At 38.9% G+C, this 14948-nt stretch overlaps 1 protein-coding gene across 1 annotated transcript in view; it reads right to left on the reverse strand.

Annotated features, from left to right (window-relative positions):
* Positions 1–6031, reverse strand: part of ERCC3 (ERCC excision repair 3, TFIIH core complex helicase subunit) — a 51762-nt gene extending 45731 nt beyond the window's left edge. The window contains exons 1-3 of the mRNA XM_036746351.1: positions 5773–6031; positions 3069–3274; positions 2298–2534 (exon numbers count right to left, since the gene is read on the reverse strand). Of these exons, the coding sequence (XP_036602246.1) occupies positions 2298–2534; positions 3069–3274; positions 5773–5800 (471 nt within the window). The 5' untranslated portion in view covers positions 5801–6031. The remainder of the gene's footprint in view (positions 1–2297; positions 2535–3068; positions 3275–5772) is intronic.
* Between the last annotated feature and the right edge of the window lie 8917 nt (positions 6032–14948).

A 14948-nucleotide genomic window follows, 5' to 3' on the forward strand; every position in this document is an offset into this window, starting at 1 on the left:
ATGATTCAGAGCTCCTCCAACTGCCAACCACGTACTAGTGTGCCTACAATTTTGACTATTCTCATCTTTTGTCATCTTTGCCAATTCACAAGGTGTGAGATTTCACCTTGAGGCTATTTTGATGAGCACTGTCTTATATCACTGTAGTGATTTGGAGCATTCTTTCTTATGGTTGTTAATAGCTTGTAATTCTTTTTTTCATATCCTTCAACCAAAAAAATGACATCTGACTATGGATAAGCAACATTTCCCATGTGTAGCTCTGTACTTCACTACTGGCAGGGAATTGTGTTTCATCATCTGTTCTTTGGGATCAAACTTGGTTACTGCAATTAGAGCTAACTTTCAATGTTATTTATACTTATGATAAAGTAGTTGTGTACGTTGTACTTCTGGTTCTTATTTTACTCTACATTAACTCATATGCATTTTTCCTGTATGATAATAAATTCCTCCTATTTTTTGCTTTTTATATTAAGAGTATTTCAATATATTCATAAACCACAATTTCTTCTGCTATTCCCCCCAAAATAGGTACTTATCTTTTTTCCATTTTTTTTGCAATAAGTACTTCTATAAATATTCCAATAATCCCACTGATCTGTGCAATCTTATTAATGTGGTTGTTCCCTCCAAAGATGCAGATTGCAATTCACTCATACATGTCCTATTTAACTCCTTTCTATGTCCTCCTAAGAATTTGATACATGGGGTTGCCCAATGCACTGTAGGCTATCCTCAATTTCTCTTTTTTAGAAAATAAATTTTTCCCCAATTATAAAACATTATTTTTTCTCCTTTTTTACCTCCCCATGGTGGTGGTATGGGGGGGGGGGGCGGGGGGAAGAGAAGGGAAGGAAAAACAAAACCCTTGAAACAAATATGCACAGTCAAGCAAAACAAACTTTCAGGCTGGCCAAAAAGTCTCATTGTGCATATTAATCCATCTATCATTCTCTACCTCTACCAGGAAGTGGGTAGAATTCTTCACCATTTGTATGCCCCTCAATTTTTCTTGACTGAATAAGAAAACCATTGGAGTACACAGGTTATCAATCAGTTATCCCTTGTTCTTACCACATGACCAACCCTTATTCTTTTAAACTCATACATTTCTTTGAGGAATCAATCAAATTTGTATATTAGAATATTAATCTGGCAGTAGTGAAATATAGAATGGACTAGAAGACTGAGAGATTGGGGGTGAGGAAACCAATTGAACAATAGTCTAGAAAAAGGCCACAGGATCCTATGAAATCTGACCTTTACCTCAATTATAATGAATAGTAATGATAAAGCACCCTAGAAAGACTTACATTACACAATGTAAATAATTTTTAACAGTCTCAAATCTAAATATGCTACAGGCCTACAGAAGTTTGAGAAATAGTAATTATGAAATTATTCATGAAGCAGCACTCTATTTTTGGGAAAAAGAAAAGGAGAAAGGCTAAAAATTTTGTTTCAAAAAAGAAAGCTAGAAGAAATAACCAATAAAGGAATGTATCAGCGGGTCTATAACCAAGAGAACACACACCCCAAAGGTGGCACTCAAGCCTGTCACCATCACCAGTCTTCCCCATCAATTTTGGGCCACTGTCCACATGTGAGTGCCTTCTACACAAAAATAAATAAACCTATCCCCTCAACCACTCCATGTGAAAGCAGTCCCATGATTATTTCTCCTCCACATGCCAAAAGAACAAGGATCATGTAATCATTCAGGAGAACAAATAATGAAACAATTATCACTTTCTTTTCAACAGAGACACAAGGGAGTACAAAGGCAGTACAGTTATATACTTTGCCAGACACAGTCAGTGTCAGTTATTTCTGTTTTTCTTTAAAAGGAAAGGTTAAATTTCAGGGTAGGGCTGGGGCAGGTTTGGATATAACCAGAAATGAATGAGATATAAAAAGAAAGGTATCACTACTTTAATTTTAAGAGCAGAGTACTTCTCAAAAGTTGGTTGATTCTTAAATAATATAGCATTAGAATCCAAAGTACAAAATTGTGTGGACAATTTTAAATTAATAACTAGGATCAGAGGATTGTATATTTAGACTTGGAAGGGACCTTCTAGACTATCCAGTCCAACTTCCTTATTTTACAGATGAGAAAACTGAGGCCCAGAGATATTAAAATGACTTTCTCAAGGTCATAAATTAGTAAATGACAGAGGAAGGATTTGAACCCAATCAATTTTTATATTCATTATAAAGCACTTGGCAGCTGTGAAATGTTACTAATGGCATCTGCAGAAGCCTCTGGCACTGGTTAAAGTAGAGTCACTTACCTTAATAAATTGCATGATTCCATCTGGAACACCAGTCTTGCTGAGCTTTTTGAGGTATTCAGTGATGTCACTTGTCTGTAATCCAACACTAACAGCAGCATATAGGGAATAAGCAGTCAGTTTGTATTCGTGCACGTGGCTTGGTCTACATACAGGCTCAGCAATAGCCACCAGGAAGTCCTGAGCGTATTTGTAAACAGGAGAGAAGGCTTCTAGGAAAACATGGCCATCAGGAGCCTAAGGCAAATGACAAATACGACAGTCATGAGACAGGGAGAGGAGTAAGAGAGATTTCTACCCTACAGCACTCAAATCATATCTCAACACATAACTTGTACACATATACACTGTGTACTTTAGATTAAATTTTGAGACATCTTCCATCCTATGTAAAGATTACTCCTATAAGTGCTCCTGAAATACAGGATGGGGAGAGAATGCCTCTTTCTTACACTATACGGAATTAGAGATGCTCTCTCGTACATCATAAGGAACTCATACCAAGGCACCCCTTTTGAACCTGATCCGGCTATCATTTTCAGCTGTAGCATGCCCTTACTACTTATTCAACTCTACCAATACTTCAGGTACAAACTAGTTTCCCTTATATTCTATTTTAGACCGCTCTAATGGTTTTGTATGTAAATATTTCTCTGTAACCAGATTATAAAGATCTTGTGGGCAGTCTATCATATATTTCCTTTGTATTTGTCAGAATGCTAAGCACATAACAGAGTATCAATACTTATTGATTTGACTTGAAACTCTTACCACCCACAGTGGGCGGGAGGCATGGTCATCTTTTAGTGGCATCTGAAGTCTGTAGTCCTTAGCCCCATATTCATCCAATTTGGTCCCTGATTCATCCACTTGCTTCCCAGCTGCTGATGGAACTGCTTCCTGAGATTCATTCCCAGGAGCATCATCGTCATCATCTTCTTCTTCTTCATAGTGTCTTTTCTTGGACTTCTTTTTATCTGCAAATACAGTTACAGCAATGAAACACAGACTACATAGTTTAATAAAAAATAAACATTTAGTAAGTGCCTATTATGTGCTAGAAACTATTAGCACTTGGGATAGAAAAAGGCAAAAGCCAGTCACTGCCCTCAAGGAGCTCACAATCTAAGGTGGGGGGTGGGGGGAAGAGAATGAGTAAACATACGGAAGGCACTAGAATTAAGACAGGTTTGGAAATGCTTTCTGTAGAAGATGGGGTTTTAGCTGGGACTTGAAAGAAGCCAGGAAGCCAGTAAATAGAGAGGAGGAGGGGGAAAATTCCAGGAATGGGTGACAGCCAGAGAAAATTCCTAGAGCCAAGAGGTAGAGTGTCTTGTTTGAAGAAGAGCAAGGAGGCCATTATCACTGAACCGAAGAGTGTGAGATGAAGAGTAAGATGTAAGAAGACTGGAAGGGTAAAGGGGGACTAGGTTATGAAGGGCTTTGAATGACAAACAGGATTTTGTATCTGATCCTGTTAGGAACCAGGAGAAGACATGGTCAGACCTGTACTTTAGGAAAATCACTTTAATGGCTGAATGGAAGAGAGATGTGAGATAGGCAGACTCACTAGCAGGCTACTGAAACAGTCCAAGCACGAGCTGATGAAAGCCTGTACCAGGGTAGTAGCAGTATGGGAAGAGACTTAAGGAGGCATATTTGAGATATATAGCTGTGTTTTCCAGGAGAAAACCCAAGCCAAAACTCAAATGACACCATCATCAAACATACTTCTTCAAGTTACCATCTGCAAATAGCATTCAGCAATGAATAAAGCATGTTCCAGAACTTTGCAAAACAGAAAGATGCTATCTAGGGTGCAGAGACCCATAGATACAGCTTCATCAACACTGAATCTACAAATGACTGCCCAGTGACCCCATGCCAACACATGTGCCTGTAATTCCAGAATAAACAAAGCAATACAGAAAACCCATGTGAGTTTTCTTAAATGTCTCATAGCTCTTTGCTGCAACCTCTTCTTTGCATACTCACTTTCTTGTATATCACAGCTATTCATGTTTATTGTTCCTGTCCTCTTAGATGGTAAATTCCTTGAATGCATCAATTTTTGTATCCCTAATAACTAGCACAGTGCCTCAGACATAGTGGGACGTTTAGTAAATGTTTGTTAAACACATGTACAGTTAGAGGTCCCTGATCTAAAAGCGCCTAGCACAAAGTAAGCAATCGGCAAATCTTTGTGAACTGGGTTGACTGATTTCAGGAAAACCATATTCTCTGTTCAAAGTTAAAAGCTGATCTCCGTTCCCCTCTGTCTCATCAACATTCACTTATTGTCCATTATGTTCCAGAACTCTGCTATCCTCTGAGGATACAAAGACAGTCCCTATCCTCAGAGTGCTATGAGAAGATACAAATACGTACAGGAATATACAAAACAGATACATGCTCATTGGAGCTCATGGGAGGATGTGCTAGTATCTGGGGGGATCAGGAAAGGCTTATGGTGGTACCGGAGTTGTCTTGAAGAATACTAGACATTCTAAGAGGCAGGTAAAGGCAGAATACAAGCACCAGGAATGGCTAGTGCAAAGTAAGAGAGAAATTAGATGGATTGCACTGTATAAAGGAACATTAGTAAGTCAGGTTAGTTGGACCATTGAGTGTCTGGTGAGGAGAATAGCTTAGTAAGATTGGAAAGGGTTTAAGGGCCAAACATAATATTCTCAGAGGTAATAAGGAGTCACTGGAGTTTACTGAGAAGGGGAGTGACTTAAGACCCTTGCTATAGGAAAATCACTTTGGCAGCTGTGTGTAGGATGGACTGGAGAAGGAAGAAAACTGGATACAAGGAGACCAATTAAATGGCAATTCTAATGGTCCCGGCCAAAGGTGATGAGAACTTGAACAAGGGTGGTGGCTGTGAGGGGAAAGGGAACAAATGCAAAAGACTTTGTGAAGGCAGAAACAAGAGGCGGCAACTAATTGGATGTGTGAGGAGAATCGGTGAGGGGCAAAGGATAAAAGCAGGGCTGGGAACTACAGCGACTGAAAGGATGGAGGACCCTTTGATTAAAAAGATAGACGAATATGGAACAAAAGATGAGCTTTATTTTGGACGCAATGTGTTTAAGATGCTTAACGGACATCCAGTTCAGAACTGGCACCTGGTTATGCGGGCCTGGGGCTCGGGGTCGAGGCTGGGGCTGGACGTACAGGGCGTCCCCAAAGTCTCAGGCTATGAAAGCTTTGGGACACTCGGAAGACATCTGGGAGTCATCCACACGGAGATGGGGGTAAATCCACCGGGGATGGTGAGGTTATCAAGAGAGTGGGTGTAGAGAAGAGGGAAGGGCAGGGCGCCGGGCTGAGTAGAGGGCAAGGACGGGGCCCGGAAAGGTGGCTCGGGGGGGTGCCTTCCCCTCGGGACGGGGACTCTCAGGAAGCCTGCGGGGAACTAGGGGGCCTCAGGATGGCGGTCACGGCGCCCCCGCCCCAGCCTCAGTCTCACCGCGGTCGGATTTGTCTTTCTTGCCCATGCTGGGAACGGTATCAGCAGCAGCGGCGGCGGCAAGGACAACGACGCCTGGAGGCCCCTCGACCGGGGCTGATCTTTCCGGGACCCGGAGAAGGGCCCTCCAACCCCGGGTGCCCGTCTGGAATAAAACGCTTGCGACTTAGAAAGCTTCCGGCAAAGCAACAGGAAGTCCCGCCTCCCAAGAGGAGGAGGTGGTGCGAGTGGGGCCCTGAGGCCTGTCGTGGGCGAGGCCAGATGTGTGACGTCACCCGGAAGCTCGGTTTTTTTGGGTGTTCCTCCTGTCTGCCTGGCTCGCTCTTTTTCATTCTCTCTTCTTTTGCCTCCCTACTGTGTGGCGCTGATTAGGTGCTTAATCCATTAACGCTTGTTGATTGTTCTCACTCAGAGCTAGTGACCCTAGTATCGACCATCCCCAAAGGTGGCCTTGGGACTAAAAACACTTGGTTTAGTCAAGAGGTTCTTAAAGTTTTCTTAGGACCGACTCTCATACATTAGTCTACATAATTATACATGGAAATTGAGGGGATGCTGCTCATCATTTAAGAAATGGCTGAACCAGTGAGAGTATATGGATGTGATAGAATACTATTGTGTTCTAAGAAATGATGAAAGAAGTGGTTTCAAAAAAATAGCCCCTGGAACAACATACAAAAGACAACTTACAAGCTAGAGATACGTAAGATAAATTGGAGATCATCAACAGAGGGAGGGCACTAGCATTGCGGAGGATCGGGAAACGCTTATTGTAGAAGTAGAAGCGTTGTTGGTCCTTCATTCTGGAACAGGACCAGTGACGTCAGGCGGGCGATGCCAGTGAATTGGATTTAAATGAGGCACAGCTGTGGAAAGTCATCAGCCCCTCTCTCTCTCCTGGGGGGGGGGGGGTGTCTAGTGGCAAGACAAAAGTCAAGACGACAGGGGATGACCCAGAGAAGGTAGGATTTTAGCTAAGACCTGAAGGAAGCCAGGGAGGGCAAGAGGTGGGGAGGAGGAGAGAATTCTAGGCATGAGGGGACAGACAGTGAAAATGCACAGAAATAGACTTGTGTGCAAGGAAGACAGTCGGAAGTGAGTAGGAAGGGATCAGGTTATGAAGGGCTTTGAACAGCAAACTGGAGTCTTTGGGTTTATCAAACACTATGCTAAGCTTTGTTTTCTTCTTTCTGTTATGTATCTAATCTGTCTTACGGATCAACCTCTCTTTTTAAAACCAGTATCAAATCATTTTTAACAATTACCATTTTGTAGTATACTTCGAGATCTAGTGCTGAGAGACCCCCTTCATTCCCTCTTTTTGTCATTATCAACCTTGTGGTTCTTGACTTTTAGTTCCTCCGTATGAAATTTGTTATTTTTTTCTAGCTCTTTGGTAACTTGATTGGTATGGCACTGAGTAAGTAAATTAATTTTGGTAGTATTGTCATTTTTATCATATTGATTCTACCCACCTGTGAGCAATTGATGTTTCCCTAATTATGTGGGTCTCTCTTTGTAACAAGTGTTTTATAATTGGATTCCTTTAGTTACCAAGATCTTACCAAAAACATGCACTCCTCACCCCCAATATTTCACAGCTTCTACAGCTATTTTGAATAGAATTTGTTCTTTTCCTAGCTGTTCCTGTTTGGTTTTCTTGGTAGCGGTAAGGATAATTTTATTTCCTCTTTGCCTATGCTTATTTCTTTGATTTCTCTTTTCTGACATGCTGCAGCTAGTATTTCTAACACTAGGTTAAATAGAAGGAGTAATAAAGGACACTCTTGCTTTATTCCTGATCTTATTGGAAACAACTAGCTTTTCTAAATTTTCTCCATTACATGTGATGTTTGCTTCTAGATTTATCCATCTATTATTAATTTATTTAGCTAGATTTAGATAGATATTATTTGCTATAGTAAGGAAACATTCATTTATTGCTATGGCTTCCAGAAGTTTTAATAGAAAGGAGTGCTGTATTTAGTCAAAAGCCTTTTTAGTAAAGAATCATATAACCATATGATTTTTATTATATTATTAACATGATTTATTATATTTCTTTTGTTGTTGTTATTCAGTCATTTTCAGTCATGTCTGACTTCATGATGCCATTTAGGATTTTCTGGGAAAAGATATGGAGAGCTTTGCCATTTCCTTCTTCGGCTCATTTCACAGATAAGGAAAACAGAGTTAAGGGATTTGTCCAGGATCACATAGCTAGTAAATGTCTGAGGACAGATTTTAACTCAGGGAGATGAATCTAACTGACTCCAAGCCTGGCACTCTGTCCACTGTGCCCCCTAGCTGCCTCTATTGTATTTACAAGTCTTCTTTGTATTGAACCAACCGTGCATTCCTGGTATAAACTCAACCTGGTCATAGTATATAATCTTTCTAACAGAGGCAGCTATATAATGCGGTAGATAGAGCATTAGGCTGGGAGGTAAAAAGACCTGAGTTCAAATCCTACTCTGGACATATACTAGTTTATTGTAATTTTCTGTGGTGACATTTTTTATTATTTCTATAATTTCTTCCTTTACCCCACCAGTTTTCTAGATTTATATTATTTAGTCCTCCAATTATGTTTAAATTTTTCTTCAAGGATCCATTATTGATTATAATTTTATTGAATTGTGATAAATAAATTATATGTTTAGTATTTCTGCTTTCCTACATATATGGACATATATGGTGAGGTCTTTGTCCCAATACATGGTCAATTTTTGTAAAGATGATGTATATGGCTAAGGAATATATAAATTCCTTTCTGTTCCCATTCAGTAATCTCCAGAGTGGTATCATTAAATTTTTTCCAGAATTCTATTACCTCCTTTCTTGTTTGTCTTTTGGTTAGATTTGTCTAGGTTTGAAAGGGATACATTAAGGTCTCCTATTGTAGTTTTACTATCCATTTCTCCCTCTAATCAATTAACTTTGCTTTGCCTTCTACTTATTCAAGCAATCTCATTCCAGCCTGTCTTCTCTAACAGATATCTCCTCTGTCATTCCTACTCTTTCACTTATTTTCAATCTCTCCCTGGCTACTGGATGATTTCCTACTGCCTACAAACATGCAGTGTCTTTCCCATCCTGAAAAAAACTCTCACTTGGTCCTTCTGTCCCCACTATCATACTATACTGTATGTCTTCTGCCCTTTTTAGCAAAATTCCTCAAAACGCTATCTATACTAGATGATTCCACTTTTTATCCTCTCACTCTCTTCTTAACCCCTTACAATTCAGCTTTGACTATATCGTTCCAATGAAACCGCTCTCTCCAAAGCTATTAATGATCACCAATCATCTTTTCTTAATACTCATTCTCTTTAACATCTCTGCAATCTTTGACTCTATCGATCACTATCTCTTCAATTCTTTCTTCTCTCTAGGCTTAAACTTTTTAAAAAAAATTAATATTTTATTTTCCCCCAATTACATGTAAAAGCAATTTTTAACATTCATCTTTAAGATTTTGAGTTCCAAATTTTCTCTCTCCCTTCTTCCTCTCCCCCCTCATTGAGAAGACAAGCAATTTGATATACCCCCTCTGATTCCCATAATTTATCAAGAAGAGCTATAAATAATTTTGTACGTCTTTAGTTAGAATTTGTGCTTAGAACTAATCCCTTCCTTAATTATTCCTCTAATTCCCCTTCTCTCCTCCTATCTTTCCCTTTTATTTCCATGTTGAGCAAAATGTATTTCTGTATCGAACTCTGTGTGTGAATTCTTTCCTCCTTTAACCAGTTCAGGTGAGAGTGAGGTTAGAGTGTGAGTTGCTCCTCCTGAACTCCTCATACTTGTTTGTACAGTATTTATGTCTAGGTGCACACTTTGATTATGTGAGGTAATTTTCACTAATCTTCCTTTTCCTTCTCTCTCCACTTCCTCCCCAAAAGCTAGAAAAATGACTCCCTGTGACTTTTTCTTGAATTTCCCTGTCATGATTTGGTCTGGTGCATTTTCTAGGTCGCTTTGAAGGAGTGTGTGTGTGTATGTGTGTGTAGCTTGGCTGTTCTACTGCTTCCTACTCCATCATCTATGGTTATAATTGTTAAATGTATACTTCCTTCTATCTTGTGCTTTTGTGTATTTGTCTCTCTTTGCTCCTATTCCTTCTGTACAAATAAAGTAGTAAAAGAGGCATTTGTGATTTATGAATGAAACAGCCTGTTTCCTCTCTGTTGTGGCTCCTCTCTTGCCCTTGCCCTGCTTCTGATCTCATAGTTTTTACTCTTTGTTTATTTCTTTTAAATCCCTCCTTCATGTTTCTTTCTCCAACGTTTGAATTTGTTTCGTTTATAACAATTCCCTTATTTATACTGTCCTCCCTGTTAGACACCTCACTCTCCTTCCCTTGTCCTAGTCTTCTGTTGTCCTTTTGAGTTTAATGTATTTCTGTGCTAAATCTCCATGTGTATGTGTGTGTGTGTGTGTGTGTGTGTGTGTGTGTGTGTGTGTGTGTGTGTGTAAAACTGTATTCAATCTTCCTTTATTTGATTCAGATGAAAGTGAGGTTCATGGGATGCTCATTCTCCTCACTCCTTCTTCCATGATTATATATATTCTTCATCTTAGAGGTAGCTAGTGGTGCAATGGATCGAACACTAGACCTGGAGTCAGGAAGACCAGAGTTAAAATCTGACCCTGAGACTTACTAGTTGTGTGACTGTGGGCAAGTCATTTAACCTCTGTCCACCTCAGTTTCCTCAACTGTAAATTTGGGAATAATAGTAGCACCTAGTTTGCTTGTTATTATAAAGATCAAATGAGGTAATATTTGTAAAGCACTGAGCACATTGCCTGGCATGTTTGTAGTTGTTATTCATTCGTTTATGATCATGTTGGACTCTTCATGTTCCCATTTGGGGTTTTCTTGGCAAAGATACCAGAGTGGTTTGCCATTTCCTTCTCCAGCTCATTTGACACTTGAGGAAACTGAGGCAAACATTGGCTTAAGTGGCTTGCCCAGGGTCACACAGTTATAAGTGTCTGAGGACAGATTTGAACTCAGGAAGATGAGTCTTCCATACTCAGGGCCAGGTCCTCTGGAAAACTGGAACACTAATGCATCATTGGTGGAGTTGTGAACTGATCCAACCATTCTGGAGAATAATTTAGAATTATGCCCAAAGGGCTATAAAACTGTGCATACTCTTTGATCCAGCAATGCCACTACTAGGTCTGTATCCCAAAGAGATCATAAAAAAGGGAAAAGGATCCATGTACACAAAAATATTTATAGCAGCTCTTTTTATGGTGGCAAAGAATTGGAAATTGAAGGAATACCCATCATTCGGGGAATGGATGAACAACTTGTGGTATGTTTATGTAATGGACTATTATCGTTCCATAAGAAATGATGAGCTTGCAGATTTCAGAAAAACCTAGACTCACATCAACTGATGCTGAGTGAAGTGAGCAGAACCAGGAGAACATTATATACAGTAACAGCAACATTGTGCCATGACCAACTTTGATAGACTTACCTCTTCTCAGCAATGCAATAATCTAAGACAACTTGTAATGGCAAGTAAAGTTGGAATTTTTTGTCATCTTTTGTTTTGGAGCGCTTTTCAACACTAAGGCAGTCAAGTGCTTTTGAGTCTTGCCTTTGTTTCAATCAAGAGTCTTTAATTGAATCAGGAGTTGGTGACCTGTTTTAGTCACAGGAAGACTTAGGTTACATGTGTTGGAGTCACATGGATGTGACACCCTCTGACCCTGAAGAAGTGTATATATACTCTGAGGTTAGCATTTTGCTTAGGGCTCACCCACTGGAAGAGTGTTGTATGATTTGATCAGATGAGGCTCTGGGTAGCCGTTAAGGAGCCCCCTTGCTTTGAAAAACCCAGATGTTGGTGCTTCTCTCTCTGGTAACTATGTATGTAATGTCTTGGTCAGATGGCTAGAAGCCTGTCTGTTGATTTGTGTTATTTTGCTCTGTTTATATAATTTCTGCTTGTAATTTCTGTTTGTGTTTTCTCTGAAGTTCAGGGTGCTGACTTTTCCCCCTGAACTAAGTGAATGATATATGTATGTTCAATTAAAGTAAGATTGTTAACCCCTTAAAGTTGCTTTCTTTAGAAAAGCAGATCAAAGAACCTGTGCTAGTAGCCCTCCTGTGTGCTGGTGTTATTGGCCTTACACAGCCACAGTAACAGGAAGTAGCATTGTTGTTACACAACTCCAAAAGACTCATGATGGAAAATGCTATTCACATTTAGCTGCCTTTCTGGCATATAATAGGCATTTAATAAATGCTGATTTCTTTCCCCATTTCCTCTTACATATCTCTGTTGTTTGATAGTGATTTCCTCCCTCTTCTCCTTTCCTCTCTAGCATAATCTCATGTTCTACCCATTTTTTCCTTCAGAGATCATAAAAAAGTACACTATCCATGTTTACCTTTCTCTCTGTTCCTTAAAGGTGTTAGAATTCTGTTAATACATTTGTTTCTTATTCCCCTATTAACACATAATTTATCCCTACATATTCTTTTCCAATGAAAGAAACAGATGTACCTTTCCATATTTCTCTTGGTGCCTACATTCCCATTTCAAAGTGTCTATTTAGTTCTGGCCTTTTTATCAGGAATTATCGGGAATCTTCTATTTCATTAAAAAGATATTTTTCCTCCTGAAGGATTACGCTTAATTTTTTTTCTGAATAGGTTATTCTTTGTTGTAAGTCTTTATCTTTTGTCTTTTGGAATATGACCTTACAAGCTCTCCTCTCTGTTTTGTGGCAGCTGACATGTCTTGCATGATCCTTAACATGATTCTATTTTTACTTTGGCCTCTGATTCTAAGTGTTCTGGGATGTTTTCATTTATAATTTCTTAAAATATGGTATCCAGGTTTGTAATATTTATTCAAAAATGTTTTGATATGTTTCATCAGTCAGGCCAAAAACATTTATTAAATGTCTACTAGGTACTAGGCACTGTGATTGCTTTTCAGAATATAAAGGCAAAAGGCATTCTTTGCTCTCAAGGAGATCATTCTAATGGGAAAGACAATATACAAACTATATACAAACAAAGCATATAAAAGATGAATTGGGATAGACTCAGAGAAGGCATTAAGATTGAGAACTGGAAAGGTTTCCTACAGAAGGTTTTACTTTAGCTGATACTTGAAAGAAGGCAGGAGGTCCAGGAAGCAGAGATGAAGAAGGAAAGAGTTTCATGTATGGAGGAAATCCAGTGACAGTACCTAGAACTGGGAGATTGGCTGTTGTGTTCAAGGCACAGAAAGGAGGCCAGTGACACTGGATCACAGACTACATAATTTCAAGTATTACTGTATTCCTTATTCCATCCATTTGATTATTTTTTGAGGTACCATATCTAATTTTGAAAATTATTCACAGAAAAGGAAGAATATAGGCTCAGATATGCTATGTACCACAGAGTAGGCCAGAACAGAAAGTATCCTTGTGAAAGAGGATGCTAGGTTCCTGGAATTCCAGGAATTCTACAGCCTGGGTTTGAAGTTACTTTGGACTTCGTTTTCAGAAGAGTGGGAATGGGCATTCCAGAAAAAAACTGAGTTAAAGCAGGGAGTAATTGGTAGCATTGATTTAGTCCAGAAGTTATTAACTTGGGGACCACAGACTTGAATGGGGGAAAATTGCTTCATTTTCACTATAATTGGTTTCCTTTGCAATCCTATGGATTGTTTTATGCATTTGAGTAGGGCTTCACCAGATTGCCACAGGGAACCCTCGTACAAAAAAAAAAAAGGTTAAGAATTCCAGGGGCTTTAGTGGAAAGAAAGGTCAGTGACCAGAGAACCTGGATTTGAATTTCCACTACTTGTGAACTTGGGTAAGTTAATTAACCTTACTATTTGGACTAAATGACCTCTAAGGTGTTTTCCAGTTCTAAATCTATGATTCCATGATTTTTTAAAAGGCACAAAGGAAGATTTAAGGAGAGAAAAAGGAAATTAGAGAACTGAAGTGACAGATGCAGCAATAATTTAGGCTTACAAAACACTTCCTCTAAATTTGATTCATTCATTCAACTTAGCACACACAAAGAATATAATTTGTTCCCTCTGGGAAATTTCAATACAGTATGGAAGTTAAATAATACTTGTGACTGTATAAATGCCCTTCTAATACTTTGATCTGTGATTTCAATCAACCAATCAACAAGCATTTATCAAGTGCTTGTTATGGGCTTGACACTGTACTAAGTTGTGCTGTTACAAAGACCTGATAGCTTTCCTTCCATTTTATTATCTTTTCTGTTAACTTCTTTGTGCCAATGATTTTTAATCAAGTTTTCTTCCTTCTTAGGTAATTCTTCTGAGATAATTTCACCTACTCAGGCTTGTCCATCTGTAAGTCTCTATAGAATTCTGGGAGTCTCTTGTGGATCCCTGGGCTGGATGGAAGAGTCTATAGGTGATTCTTAATGAAAAATTAACAATTTGAAAGGTTGGTTCAAATTACTAGTCAAAAGAGAAATACTAAGCAAAATGTTTCCAAGGTTTCAACTTACACACAGCAAACTAGCAAAGATGAAAAGCAATGGGAATAATCACTTTTGGAGAAGTTGTGGGATGACAAGCACATCATTGGAGCAGTTGTATATTGGTCCAACTATTCTGCAAAGCAATTTGGAATTATGCTAAGACAATGACTAAATACCAATATCCTTTGGTCCAAAGATCTCACCACAAGGAGAGACATTCCATAAAGGTCAAAGATTGAAGGATACAATGGGTACTAAAATATTTTTAGCTGCATTCTCAGTAGTAATGTAGAACTGGAAACAAAGTATATGTTGATTGAGGCATGGCTAAACAGGTTATCCACAAATGTGATTATTACTGCAAGACATGATAAGTATAAAGAACACAGTGAAGCATGGGAAGATTTACATGAACTGATGCTAGATAAAGTAAGCAAAACCAAGAAAACAATGATTCATAATGATTACAGTGTAAATAGAATGTTAATATGTATGTTTAAGTCCCCTTTAATGTGTTGAAGACTTGAATTGTGTCTGAGGATGTATCTAAAATGCTCTAAAAGTTTTATCAATTGAGTCAAACACAAATTGGAAATAAATATGTTTTTATTAAACACTCAAAGTGCCATTTATATTCATTCCATAGTCCAGAAGGTTACTTTTAGTAAGCCTTTGTACCATAACC

This window comes from Trichosurus vulpecula, chromosome 2, assembly GCF_011100635.1.
Source record: "Trichosurus vulpecula isolate mTriVul1 chromosome 2, mTriVul1.pri, whole genome shotgun sequence".
In the NCBI taxonomy this organism is placed as follows: domain Eukaryota; kingdom Metazoa; phylum Chordata; class Mammalia; order Diprotodontia; family Phalangeridae; genus Trichosurus; species Trichosurus vulpecula.